Here is a 12,934-nt window from a genome sequence, read left to right on the forward strand (position 1 = left end):
GTGGCTTGATAAATGTGAAATATTAAAGTGACAGTTTAACATCTTCCCTATCAACACAGATGGCTGTTATGCAATTAGATAAGATTCTGCGTATAAAATCTTTAGTTCAAGTCCTGGCCTTGAACTAAATGTTCAATAAATGCTAGTTTTTTAGAAGGAGGAGAGATATGGAACCAAATGATACCAGGTGTCATTAAGAGTTTAAGTTTGCCTGCCTCCGCAGAAGACCATATATCACAAATGTTTAGTGAGCATCTACATGGTGCCAGGTATAAAGAGAGGCACTTGGAACCATGAACAAATCAAAGATCTCTGCACTCATGGATCTTTTCTTTCATAGGTTGGATCTCAACTACAGATTTAAAAAAAAAAAAAACAGAAGAAAAAGCAGTTCCACTTACGTGCATAGAATGGACTGGTCCTCCCGATCTGCAAACAGAAAGAAAAAAGAGCCATGAATTAAAATGAGCTCTGAGCTAAGGGTCTGGACTTGGCTCGTCCCAGGGCCCTCCCATTCTAAAGCTTCTCCATGCTTGCCTCATTGGAAGTGACAACAGGTCAGCTGGGCTCATTGCCCAGGGCACAGGGGCCAAGACCAAAGCCAAAAGGGCAGCCCCAAAGTCCCAGAGGCAGCCCCAGAAAGATGCTGGAGCCTGACTGATCCAGGAGTCATTAGCATCCAGCCACATCAGCTCTGGAGGCGTCCCGGGAGGCCCACCCCACCCAGATTAGGTTAGGGACCAAACGCAGATGTTGGATCTATACAGATCGGGGTCCCACTTAGCCACTTCTCCGCTCTGTGGCCTTGAGCAAATATTCTTAAACTCCATGCCTCAGTTCCTTCATCTGTAATATAGTATTGTGCACATTTGTGTTTTTTTGTAAATCCAGCATCCATTCCCTCTTCTTCCAGAAGCATCCTGTGGTCCTTGAGGTTTCCCCCATCACCCCTGCCATCATGTACAGTCTTAGTGGGACTGCCTCATAAGTACCTTCAACAAAGAGGTAAGAATGTGTTCCAGGCTGCATTGGTCAGACTCTCTGGCCTAAAACTCCAAGCTCAGTCAAGGACAGGGAAGCACAGCAGGTGGACAGAGCTCTGAGGCAGACTTCCTTTCTGCCCCTGGGCCCAAGCAGCCCAGTTTCTGTCATTTACCTAGCCTGATTCCTAGTGTTCCTGCTGCATCTGTGAGCTCCTCCATACTCCCCTACAAATCCCTTTCCTCTACTAGATGACAGAGTCAGTCTCTCTTGTTTACCACCAGAGAAACCCAAAAGATACAGAGGTCATCAAAGAACTAGATGTGATTAAGCAGACATTACCCATCACCTTCTACTCTGAAAGAGGCCTCTGAGGTGGAGCCAGGCTCTAAAGACCCATTTCCTTCCCAAAGAGGGATCTGAGAACAGTTACCAATACGTTCAATGGTCACCTAACAATGTAGAAATCCCAGCATCATATCTGCTGGTAGACAATGCCACAGTGGCAAGCATTTCTTAAATCCACTCCCTGGCTTCAGTCCTACTAGTTCAGTGCTCAGCTCTCACAAGCTTCATTTCATCAAAAATCTCCTAGGCTTGGTTTAACATTGTATCTCTAGTACTGGCACATAGATGGTAGGTGCTGAATTATGCTTGTTAGATGGATGGATTGAGGGATGGATGAGTAGATGGATGGGAAGATGAGTGGACGGAAGGAAGGAAGAAAGGAAGGTAAGGTAGATGGGTGAATGGAAGGGTGGGTAGATGGGTAGGTAGATGGATGGGTGGGTGGATGGATGAATAGACAGATGGACGGGAGGGTGGATGGGTGGGTGGATAGGCAGATGAGTAGGTGAGTTAGGTGGGTGGGTGTATGGGCAGATGGGTGGGAAAATGGATGGACAGATGAGTAGATGGATGGGAGGATGGAAGAAGAGGTGGATGGGCAAGTGAGTGGAAGGAAGGAAGAAAGGAAAGAAGGAAGGAATAAAGGATGGGTGGATGGAAGAATGGATGGATAGGTAAATGGACGGGAGGATAAATGGATGGGAAGCTGGGTGAATAGGCAGATAGATGGCTGGATGGAAGGATGGATAGATGGATAGGTAGAGAGACAGGAAGACAAATGGATGAGTGGGTGGGTGGGTAGGTGGACGAATGAATGGAAAGAAGGAAGGAAGGATGGATGGATAGATAGGAAGAAAGAAAGAAGAAAGGAGGGAAGGGTGTGTAGATGGGTAGGTGGGTGGGTATATGGCTGGTTGGACGGATGGTTGGACGGAGGAGGGAAGGATGAGTCAGTGGATGAGAGAGTGGATGGGTGGGTGAATGGGAGGGAGGAGAGAGTGTATAGGTGGGTAAATGAGTTGGATGGATGGATGGATGGATGGATGGATGGATGGATGGATGGATGGATGGGACTGAAGAAGGCAAGGTGAAAGAGATGACTCTTTCATCTGTAGTCTTAACGGAGAACTGATTGGATGTGGGCACGTTCCTCAGATTCTATGCCCAACTCCAATCAGTTCTCTCTCTCTTCCCTCGGATTATAGATGGATGTTTGGGTGGCCTGGTTGAACGAAATCCTCAAGACAAAAGGCCTAAAGACTAGTCAGCTCTGGGGTTTCAATTCTGGTGTGTTTATATAATGGCACATTTAAAAATAGGCAGGCCAGGCGCAGTGGCTCATGCCTGTAATCTCACCACTTTGGGAGGCCAAGGAGGGTGGATCACTTGAGTTCAGGAGTTCCAGACCAGCCTGGCTAACATGGTGAAACCCCATCTCCGCTAAAAATACAAAAATTAGTTGGGTGTCATGGCACACGCTTGTAATCCCAGCTACTCAGAAGGCTGAGGCAGGAAAATTGCTTGAACTCAGGAGGCGGACGCTGCAGTGAGCCGAGATCGCGCCACTGCATGCCAGGCTGGGCAACAGAGCAAGACTCTGTTTCAAAAACAAATAAAAAATAAATACATAAATAAAATAGGCAGCCATTGAAAAGAACCAGGCAGAGCTTTATGGATGGACACAGAAAAATATCCAAAATATATTAAGCTAAAAATAAAAGATGAGGTAGCATAGTGTTATACCTTTTGTGTTTTAAAAAGACAGATATATAGGTAGGATGCAGTGGTTCACGCCTGTAATCTCAACACTTTGGGAGGCTGAGATGGGAGGATCACTTGAGGCCAGGAGTTCCAGACCAGCCTGGACAACACAGCAAGACCCAGTCTCTACAAAAAAATTTTTTTTTTAATTAGCTATGTGTGATAGACATACCCCTTGTCCCAGCTACTTGGGAGGCTGAGACAGTAGGATCCCTTGAGCCAAGGAGTTCAAGGTTGCAGTGAGCTGTGATTACACCACTGCACTCCAGCCTGGGCAATGGAGTGAGACCCTATCTCTAAAAACAGACCTGGGATGGGTGCGGTGGCTCACACTTGTAATCCCAGCACTTCGGAAGGCTGAGGCGGGCAGATCACTTGAGGTCAGGAGTTCAAGACCAGCCTGGCCAACATGGTGAAACGCTGTCTTTACTAAAAATACAAAAATTAGCTGGGCATGGTGGCATGCACCTGTAATCCAAGGTACTCCGGAGGCTGAGGCAGGAGAATCACTTAAACCCAGGATGGAGGTTGCAGTGAGGTGAGATCATGCCACTACACTCCAGCCTGGGCAACAGAGTGAGACTCCAAAAAGAAAACAAAACAAACAAACAAACAAAAACAACAAACAGGCCTGAGCCTGAAGTACTGAGAAAAGGGACAGGAGGAAGACCTACTTTCACCCATTCTACTTCTATCCTGGTTATGTTTGTGCTATGAACACATACAAACTTTTCCTCATCCCACCAAAAATGGTCAATAGAAAAAGAGTCGGTATTGTTCTTTATGAAATCATCATGACCACAAAGCTTATAAAAGACAGAAAAGAAAGAGCCACCGCATTACGATCCCACTAACAGCTCCGATCTCCCGAGCGCTGACTGCACTGCAGGCGTATGCTGAACTTCTGTGTTGAAGTGACCCACTGAATTCTCTCAGCAGCCCCTGGGGTGGGCACTGGCATTGCCTCCATTTTACAAATAAGGAGAGTGAGGTTCAGAAGTGAGGCAACTTGCCCAAGGTCACTGGGGTGGGTTGAACTGTGACTCCCAAAAGCTATGTTCACTCAGAACCTCAGACTGCGATGTTATTGACTATCAATTGATTGAGATGGGGTCTCACTTTGTCGCCCAGGTGGGTGTACAGTGGCGTGATCTCAGCTCACTGCAACCTCAACCTCCCAGGCTCAAGCAATCCTCCCTCTTCGGCCTCCCCTGTAGCTGGGACTATAGGCACATGCCAGCATGCCCGGCTAATTTTTGTATTTTTTGTAGAGATTGGGTCTTGCTATGTTGCCCAGGCTGGTTTCACACTCTTGGGCTCAAGTGACCCACCTGCCTCAGCCTCCCAAAGTGCTGGGATTACAGGCGTGAGCCACTGTATCCCACCTGTGATTTTATTTAGAATAAGGGTCTTGCAGATGTAATTAAGGGAAGGATGTTGAGATGAGGTCATCCTGGCTTGGAGTGAGACCTAAATCAATGGTGTCCCTATTTATAAGAGAAAGGAGGCCGGGCGTGGTGGCTCACACCTGTAATCCCAGCACTTTGGGAGTCTGAGGTGGGTGGATCACCTGAGGTCAGGAGTTCGAGACCAGCCTGGGCAACATGGTGAAACCCATCTCTACTAAAAATACAAAAAATTAGCCAGGCATGGCGGCAGGCACCTGTAATCCCAGCTACTCGGGAGGCTAAGGCAGGAGAATCGCTTGAACCCAGGAGGTGGAGGTTGCAGTGAGTTGAGATTTTGCCACTGCACTCCAGCCTGGGCAACAGAGCAAGACCCCATCTCAAAGAAAAAAAAAAAACAGGAAAAAAACAATCAAACTTTAATCTCTCCATTATACTCTGGAGACAGACAGATACCCGTGCCTTTAGCTTCCACCCAGGGGGAGAAATTCACTCGAGGACAGAGCAAAATGGGAAACCAGTTTAATTTTTTTTTTTTTTTTCTGAAATGGAGTCTCGCTCTGTCACCCAGGCTGGAGTGCAGTGGCTCGATCTTGGCTCACTGCAACCTCTGCCTCCTGGTTTCAAGCAATTCTTCTACCTCGGCCCCCCAAGTAGCTGGGACTACAGGTGCATGCCACCACGCCTGGCTAATTTTTCTATTTTTTGTAGAGACGGGGTTTCACCATGTTGGCCAGGCTGGTCTCAAACTCCTGACCTCAGGTGATCCGCCCGCCTCAGCCTCCCAAAGTACTAAAAAGTGATTTTTTAAAAGAGGGTGAAGGATAGAAGAACCAGGTACCCTGTGATTAGAACCCAGGCAGAGAGAACCTCCTGGGACCAGCCCAGACAACCTCCACTATCTTAAGGAAAGATTTTGAGATGGACAGACAGATGGGCTGTGTTGATCCACTACTTCAGGGAGAGAGGCAGGCTTTCCTGGCAGTCTTGTGAATCCTAGGCCCAGAGCAGGAGAGATTTATAGGCTCAGATGCTCACAGGGCCCCCAGGAGAGGGAGCGGGTTCCAGGAGAAGGCCTGGGAGCTGCCAGCGCGGCTCCGAGCTGGGGGCTGCTGGGAGACCTCTGGCCTGACGTTCCCATCAGAAACACACCACTTCCAGGCGTGGGAAGCTTGCAGGGTGCTGGTTACGAGCAGAAGGACTCCATGTGGGTGCTGTCTGCCAACCCGTGTGGAGCACAGGGAACTCTGAGATCCTGGAAATTTTTATCTGATTCCTTCCCCAAGCCTGAGCTTGTGTTGGACTCAAAAGCAGTGTTCTCCGCCGTACAAAGCAGTTTCACTCCCTCCTTGCTTTGCACAAGTGATTTCTTCTGCCCAGTGCACCCACCACCACTTCTCCTCTGGCCTAATCCATTCTCTCTCTCTTTTTCTTCCATTGAGGTAAAATTTACACTACATAAAAAGAACCATTTTAAAGTGAATAATTCAAGCCAGGTGCGGTGGCTTATGCCTGTAATCCCAGCCCTTTGGGAGGCCGACACAGCTGGATCTCCTAAAGTCAGGAGTTTGAGACCAACATGGCAAAACCCCGCCTCTACCAAAAATACAAAAATTAGCTGGGTGCGGTGGTGCACACCTGTAATCCCAGCTACTCAGGAGGCTGAGATAGGAGAATCGCGTGAACCTGGGAGGTGGAGGTTGCAGTGAGCCGAGATCGCACCACTGCACTCCAGCCTGGGTGACAGAGGGAGACTCCATCTCAAAAAATAGTAATAAAAATAAAAAAATAAATAAAGTGCATAATTCAGGAGCATTTAGTACATTCACAGTGTTACATAACTACCACCTTTATCTAGTTCTAAAATATTCTGTCACCCCCAAATGAAACCCTCTACCCGTTAAGCAGTCACTCCCCCATAAGCCCTTGCAACCACCAATTTGCTTTCTGTCTCTATGGTCTTACCTATTCTAGATATTTTTGCATAAATGGAATTATAACATGTGTGGCCTTTCATGTCTGACTTCTTTCACTCGGCATGTGGCTGAAGTTCATCCATGTTATAGCAGGTCCCAGACTTTATGCCTATTTGTGGCTGAGTCATATCACATTGTATGGATAGATGATATTTTGTTTATCCATTCAACAGCTGACGGACATTTGGGTTATTTCCACCTTTTGGCTATTCTGCATAGTGCTGCTATGAACATTCCTGTACAAGTTTTAGTTTGAGTACCTTTTCAATTCTTCGGGTACATACCCTAATCTGTATTTGAAACATCGTCTCGGGAGTGAACTCTTCTATGATACCTTCTCTAACTCTGCACTTTTCTAGAGCTGAGTTGGAGACCTTTCCACTTGACCTCCTACCTGCAGGATGGCCATGGACCGTGGTGCATGTTGTACACTGCATAACTCTATGGAGAAACTATTTGCATTGGTCATTTATTGTATTGCATTGTGTATTTATTGTAATAATCTTTCAGCAGATGGAGGAAAAGTGCTTTGAGAAAACGGTGCCTTTCTCTAATATAAACGTGAGTGTCACATGGCCTAGTGGTTCCCATGGTCCACAGGTTCTCTCCATTTTAGTAATTATCATCATTGTGATCCTTACTTAACAAATGTCTCAAAACATTCTGGTGGAAAAAGGTACAGATGGGGTCGGGGCGTCCCGCGGCTGAGGAGCGGGAGGCCGTCCGGGCAGCGCGGCCGGCGGCGAGAGGGGCCCCGCCGCTCTCCGGAGGCAGAAGTTGTGGATCGGCCGGCGGGGGCGAGCGGGCCCGGGGGCCGGGGCCGCGCTGTGGAGGCAGCAGCCCAGACGCGGCACAGAGAGGGCTTGGGAGCTTGCTGCAGCTTCAGAACAACCCTGTGCCGCGCAGCCGACGCGAGGTTCCCCTCCAGCTGCAGCCGCCGGTGCCTGAGGCTGCCCAGCCGTCACCCTCTGCCGGCTGCAGGGGACCCCCCCAGGGCTCGGGCTGGGCTGGGGCCTCCCGCCTAGCAGAGTTGCTGTCTGGCAAGCGGCTGAGTGTGCTGGAGGAAGAGGCCACGGAGGGTGGCACCAGCCGCGTAGAGGCCGGCAGCTCCACCTCGGGCAGTGACATCATCGACCTGGCCGGAGACACCGTGCGTTACACGCCCGCCAGCCCCTCCAGCCCTGACTTCACCACCTGGTCGTGTGCCAAGTGCACGCTCAGAAACCCCACAGCGGCCCCCAGGTGCTCGGCCTGCGGCTGCTCCAAACTGCACGGCTTCCAGGAGCATGGCGAGCCTCCCACCCACTGCCCCGACTGTGGGGCCGACAAGCCCAGCCCCTGCGGCAGAAGCTGCGGACGGGTGTCCTCGGCCCAGAAGGCCTCCCGCGTCCTGCCCAAGCGCCCGGGGCAGTGGGCCTGCCCTGCCTGTACCCTGCTCAACGCACCGCGGGCCAAGCACTGCACCGCCTGCCACACGCCTCAGCTCCTGGTGGCCCAGCTGCGGGGGGCCGCGCCCCTGAGGCGCAGGGAGAGCATGCACGTGGAGCAGCGGCGGCAGACGGACGAGGGCGAGGCCAAGGCGCTCTGGGAGAACATCGTGGCCTTCTGCCGGGAGAACAATGTGAGCTTCGTGGATGACAGCTTCCCTCCCGGCCCGAGTCTGCCGGCTTCCCCGCGGGCGACAGCGTGCAGCAGCGCGTGAGGCAGTGGCTGCAGCCCCAGGAGATCAACTGCTCCGTCTTCAGGGACCACAGGGCCACGTGGTCTGTGTTCCACACACTGCGGCCCTCGGACATCCTGCAGGGGCTGCTGGGGAACTGCTGGTTCCTGAGTGCCCTGGCAGTGCTGGCGGAGCGGCCGGACCTGGTGGAGCGGGTGATGGTCACGCGCAGCCTGTGTGCAGAGGGCGCCTACCAGGTGCGACTGTGAAAGGACGGCACGTGGACCACGGTGCTGGTGGACGACATGCTGCCCTGCGATGAGGCCGGCTGCCTCTTCTTCTCACAGGCGCAGCGGAAGCAGCTGTGGGTGGCCCTCATCGAGAAGGCTCTGGCCAAGCTGCACGGCTCCTACTTTGTGCTCCAGGTGGGCCGCGCCATCGAAGGCCTGGCCACGCTCACCGGCGCCCCCTGTGAGAGCCTGGCGCTGCAGCTCAGCTCCACTAACCCCCGCGAGGAGCCCGTTGACACTGATCTCATCTGGGCCAAAATGCTGAGTTCTAAGGAGGCTGGGTTCCTCATGGGTGCCTCCTGTGGCGGGGGCAACACGAAGGTGGACGATTCGGCCTACGAGAGCCTGGGCCTGCGCCCCCGCCACGCCTACTCCATCCTGGATGTTCGAGATGTCCAGGGTACCAGGCTTCTGCGGCTCCGAAACCCGTGGGGCCGTTTCTCCTGGAACGGCAGCTGGTCCGACGAGTGGCCACACTGGCCGGGGCACCTGCGTGGTGAGCTCATGCCGCACGGCAGCAGTGAGGGCGTCTTCTGGATGGAGTACGGCGACTTTGTCAGGTACTTCGACTCCGTGGACATCTGTAAGGTGCACTCGGACTGGCAGGAGGCGCGGGTGCAGGGCTGCTTTCCCAGCTCGGCCAGCGCGCCCGTGGGGGTAACAGCGCTCACGGTGCTGGAGCGGGCCTCGCTGGAGTTCGCGCTCTTCCAGGAGGGCAGCAGGCGCTCGGACGCAGTGGACAGCCACCTGCTGGACCTGTGCATCCTGGTGTTCCGGGCCACGTTCGGCAGCGGCGGCCACCTCAGCCTGGGCCGCCTCCTGGCCCACAGTAAGCGCACGGTCAAGAAGTTTGTCAGCTGCGACGTCATGCTGGAGCCTGGCGAATACGCTGTGGTGTGCTGCGCCTTCAACCACTGGGGGCCGCCCCTGCCGGGCACCCCTGCCCCCCAGGCCTCCAGCCCCTCAGCAGGGGTCCCGAGAGCCTCCCCAGAGCCGCCGGGCCACGTGCTGGCTGTGTACAGCTCGAGGCTGGTCATGGTGGAGCCCGTGGAAGCCCAGCCGACCACGCTGGCCGACGCCATCATCCTGCTCACCGAGAGCCGCGGAGAGCGGCACGAGGGCCGTGAGGGCATGACCTGCTACTACCTGACACACGGTTGGGCGGGGCTCATCGTGGTGGTGGAGAACCGGCACCCCAAGGCCTACCTGCACGTGCAGTGTGACTGCACCGACACCTTCAACGTGGTGTCCACACGCGGCAGCCTGCGCACCCAGGATAGCGTGCCACCCCTGCACAGGCAGGTCCTGGTGATCTTGTCCCAGCTAGAGGGCAATGCCGGCTTCTCTATCACCCACCGCCTGGCACATCGCAAGGCAGCCCAGGCCTTCCTCAGTGACTGGACAGCCTCCAAGGGGACCCACAGCCCCCGGCTCACGCCAGAGGTCGCCGGTCTGCATGGGCCTCGGCCGCTGTGACCACCATGCCTGGGGCAGGGGCTGTGCACAGACGGACCTCCCACCCCCACACGCACTTTATGAGGGAGACCCCGACAGAGGACGCTTGAGCCAGAATCTCAGGACCCTGCCCAGGGAGCTGCCAGCCCAGGGCTCAGCTTCCCATGGGCCCCCCGCCCCCCTCCCTCCCCTCCCTGAACCCCACAGTCCGCCTGGCCAGGCCTCCCGGCCGCCACGCAGAATACCTCGAACCAGGCGGGCTGTGAACCATCCCCGCTCACCTGCCAGCCTCAACACCCGACGGGGGCCGAGGCCAGGCTGCCCCTCCCTGTGGGCTCAGGGTCTCCTGCGGGGGAGACAGCCAGGAGCTCTGTCCACAAAACCAAATCTGGGTGTCAGAGGCCAAGACCCTGGGGTGGGATCAGGGACCACCCCTCACGGGGCATAAGGTCAGTTTTCCCCCAGAGCCCGGGTCCCTGTCCCCCACAGGGCAGGCGGGGTCCCTGGAGCCCTGGTGTGGAGCGGCGAGTCCCGGGGCGGTGCCTGCCTCAGAAGAAGGGGCCCTTGGCCAGCCCCCCAGCAACACTATGCAAATCCTGGAGTGCCCGCCAGGATCGAAGCCATGACTGGGTGCAGGCGGGCGCCAGGCCCGCTGTGGGTGGGCACCAGTTCTCAGCACCGCTCACGGCTGCCGGGCACACTGGGACCAGCAGGCTCCTCAGCCAACCCTGTTCCTCGGCCCGGCCCTGCCAGAGAGGGACCCCAGCACATCGTGGGCATGGGCAGGGCTCAGCCGCTCCCACCTCCCCACAGAAGCCCAGGAGTGTATGGACGTCTGAGCCCAGCTTTCTGCGTCCCCACCCGGCCCTCCTGGCCCCTCACCCCCGGCAGCGGGCCAGCCTCGCCCCCACTCCCCCTCCTACCCCGACAGGGGCTTCCGGGGCCTTTTCACCTGGAGAAACATTCCCACTCCCCTTTGGCCTCCCTGTACTCTGAGCTGTGAATATTTTTAACCCTGTAAATACGGCCAGCTCTTGTGACACAGAGACTATTTTATCAACTGTCAGCCCCGTTCCTTTACGATAGGATTCTCCACAGTGGCTTCCGACTCAGGCTCCAATGGACCAAATAAAAGCGTTTTGTTTTGTTTAAAAAAAAAAAAAAAGGTACAGATGATATGGAATGATAATAGGCCATCTATCCATGATATGGCATTCAGAGTTTTTCTTGTTTTTCTTTTCCATATTGGTAAAAATTATGGACTTTACATTATTCATAATATCCAAAAAATAGAAACAACCAAATGTTCATCAATGGGTAAATGGATAAACAAAATGTGGTCTACCCAGACAGTGGGATTGTATTCAGCCATGAAAAGAAAGGATGTTATGGCCGGGGGCCATGGCTCATGCCTGAAATTCCGGCACTTTGGGAAGCTGAGGCAGTTGGATTGCTTGAGCCCGGGAGTCTGAAACCAGCCTGGGCAACATGGTGAAACCCTGTCTCTACAAAAAAAATGCAAACATTAGCTGGGCATAGTGGCACATCCCTGTGGTCTCAGCTACTCAAGAGGCTGAGGTGGGACAATGGCTTGAGCCCAGGAGGTGGAGGTTGTAGTAAGCCACGATTGCGCCACAGTACTCCAGCTGGGGTGATAGAGACAGACCCTGTCTTAAAAAATATATAAATAGTATGAATCCCTGATACAACGTAGATGAACCTTGACAACATTATACTAAGTGAAAGAAGCTAACTGGCTGGGCACGGTGGCTCACACCCGTAATCCCAGCATTTTGGGAGGCTGAGGTGGGCAGATCACGAGGTCAGGAGTTCAAGACCAGCCTGGCCAATACAGTGAAACCCCATCTCTACTAAAAATACAAAAATTAGCCAGGTGTGGTGGCACGTGCCTATAGTCCCAGCTACTCGAGAGGCTGAGGCAGGAGAATCACTTGAACCCAGGAGGCAGAGGTTGTGGTGAGCCGAGACCACACCACTGCACTCCAGCCTGGCCGAGTGCAGTGAGACACTCTGTCTCAAAAAAAAAAAAAAAAGAAGAAGAAGCCAGCCACAAAAGGTCACATATGATTCCATTTATATGAAATGTCCAGAATAGGCAAATCCATAGAGACAGAGAGTAGATTTGTGAATTCGTGGCTGCCAGGAGCTGCGGGTAGGAATATGGAGTGACAAAAAAATGTGCACAAGATTTCTTTGGGGGATGATAGAAATATAAAATTATATTGCAGCAATGGCTGCATAACCATGTAAATTACGAGTGAATTTAGACAGTTTTGCAGACATAGCTGCAATATTATTTAGGTGTGAACTGTATCCTTAAAATGAATTTATTTAAATTATGCCGCATAAACCTTTTTAAAAAATGATGTTTATTTTATACCACCTCTGAATGGTTATAAATCTGACTTCTTCCACTTCACGCAGCTCTATTAGGTTTCCAACAATTACAAAATTGTTCGTTTTTAATGCTTTTCCCCTGAACCAATGAGCTCCTGAAGGTCAAGGGCCGTGCCTGATCTCGGGTACAAGGAACAATGCCTGACACACAGTAGGTGCTCAGGAAATGCTTGTTATTTTGAATTGTTCTCTGGCTCAGAGAGGCAACCAAGGTAGAAGCAATGGAAAATGCATATTCATGTGTTCACATATTCATTCAACAAACGAGTCCTGAGCCAGGTACTGAAAGCACAAAAGTCAATAAGATCTGCTTTTTTTTTTCTTTTCTTTTTTAAGAGATGAGGTGTCACTCTGATGCCCAGGCTGGAGTGCAGTAGCACGATCATAGCTAACTGCAGTCTGCAACTCCTGGGCTAACAGATCCTTCCGTCTCAGCCTCCTGAGCTGCTGGGACTACAGGTGCATGCCACTATGCCTGGCTAATGGTTTTTTGTTTGTTTGTTTGTTTTTTGTTTTTTGTTTTCATTTTTTTTTGTAGAGACACGGCCTAGTAAGATAATATAGTAATATTACCCAGGCTGGTCCCAAACTCCTGGCCTCAAGTGATCCTCCCGCCTTGGCCTCCCAAGTAACTGAAAT

General features: G+C 52.6%; 2 protein-coding genes across 7 annotated transcripts in view; one reads left to right on the plus strand and one right to left on the minus strand.

Annotated features, from left to right (window-relative positions):
• Positions 1–12,934, minus strand: part of MYH11 (myosin heavy chain 11) — a 160,237-nt gene that overhangs the window by 97,825 nt on the left and 49,478 nt on the right. For all 6 annotated transcript variants that reach the window (XM_031002889.3, XM_055365702.2, XM_063699582.1 and 3 more), the window contains one exon: positions 402–429. In XM_031002889.3, coding sequence (XP_030858749.2) covers positions 402–429 — 28 coding nt within the window. The remainder of the gene's footprint in view (positions 1–401; positions 430–12,934) is intronic.
• LOC129527750 (calpain-15-like) lies at positions 7,155–11,026 on the plus strand. The gene is given in 2 exon segments (XM_055366625.2): positions 7,155–8,127; positions 8,130–11,026. Coding segments are annotated over 2 exon segments (2,742 nt in total). The 3' UTR covers positions 9,899–11,026.

Source organism: Gorilla gorilla, chromosome 18 (genome assembly GCF_029281585.2).
Source record: "Gorilla gorilla gorilla isolate KB3781 chromosome 18, NHGRI_mGorGor1-v2.1_pri, whole genome shotgun sequence".
NCBI lineage: Eukaryota > Metazoa > Chordata > Mammalia > Primates > Hominidae > Gorilla > Gorilla gorilla.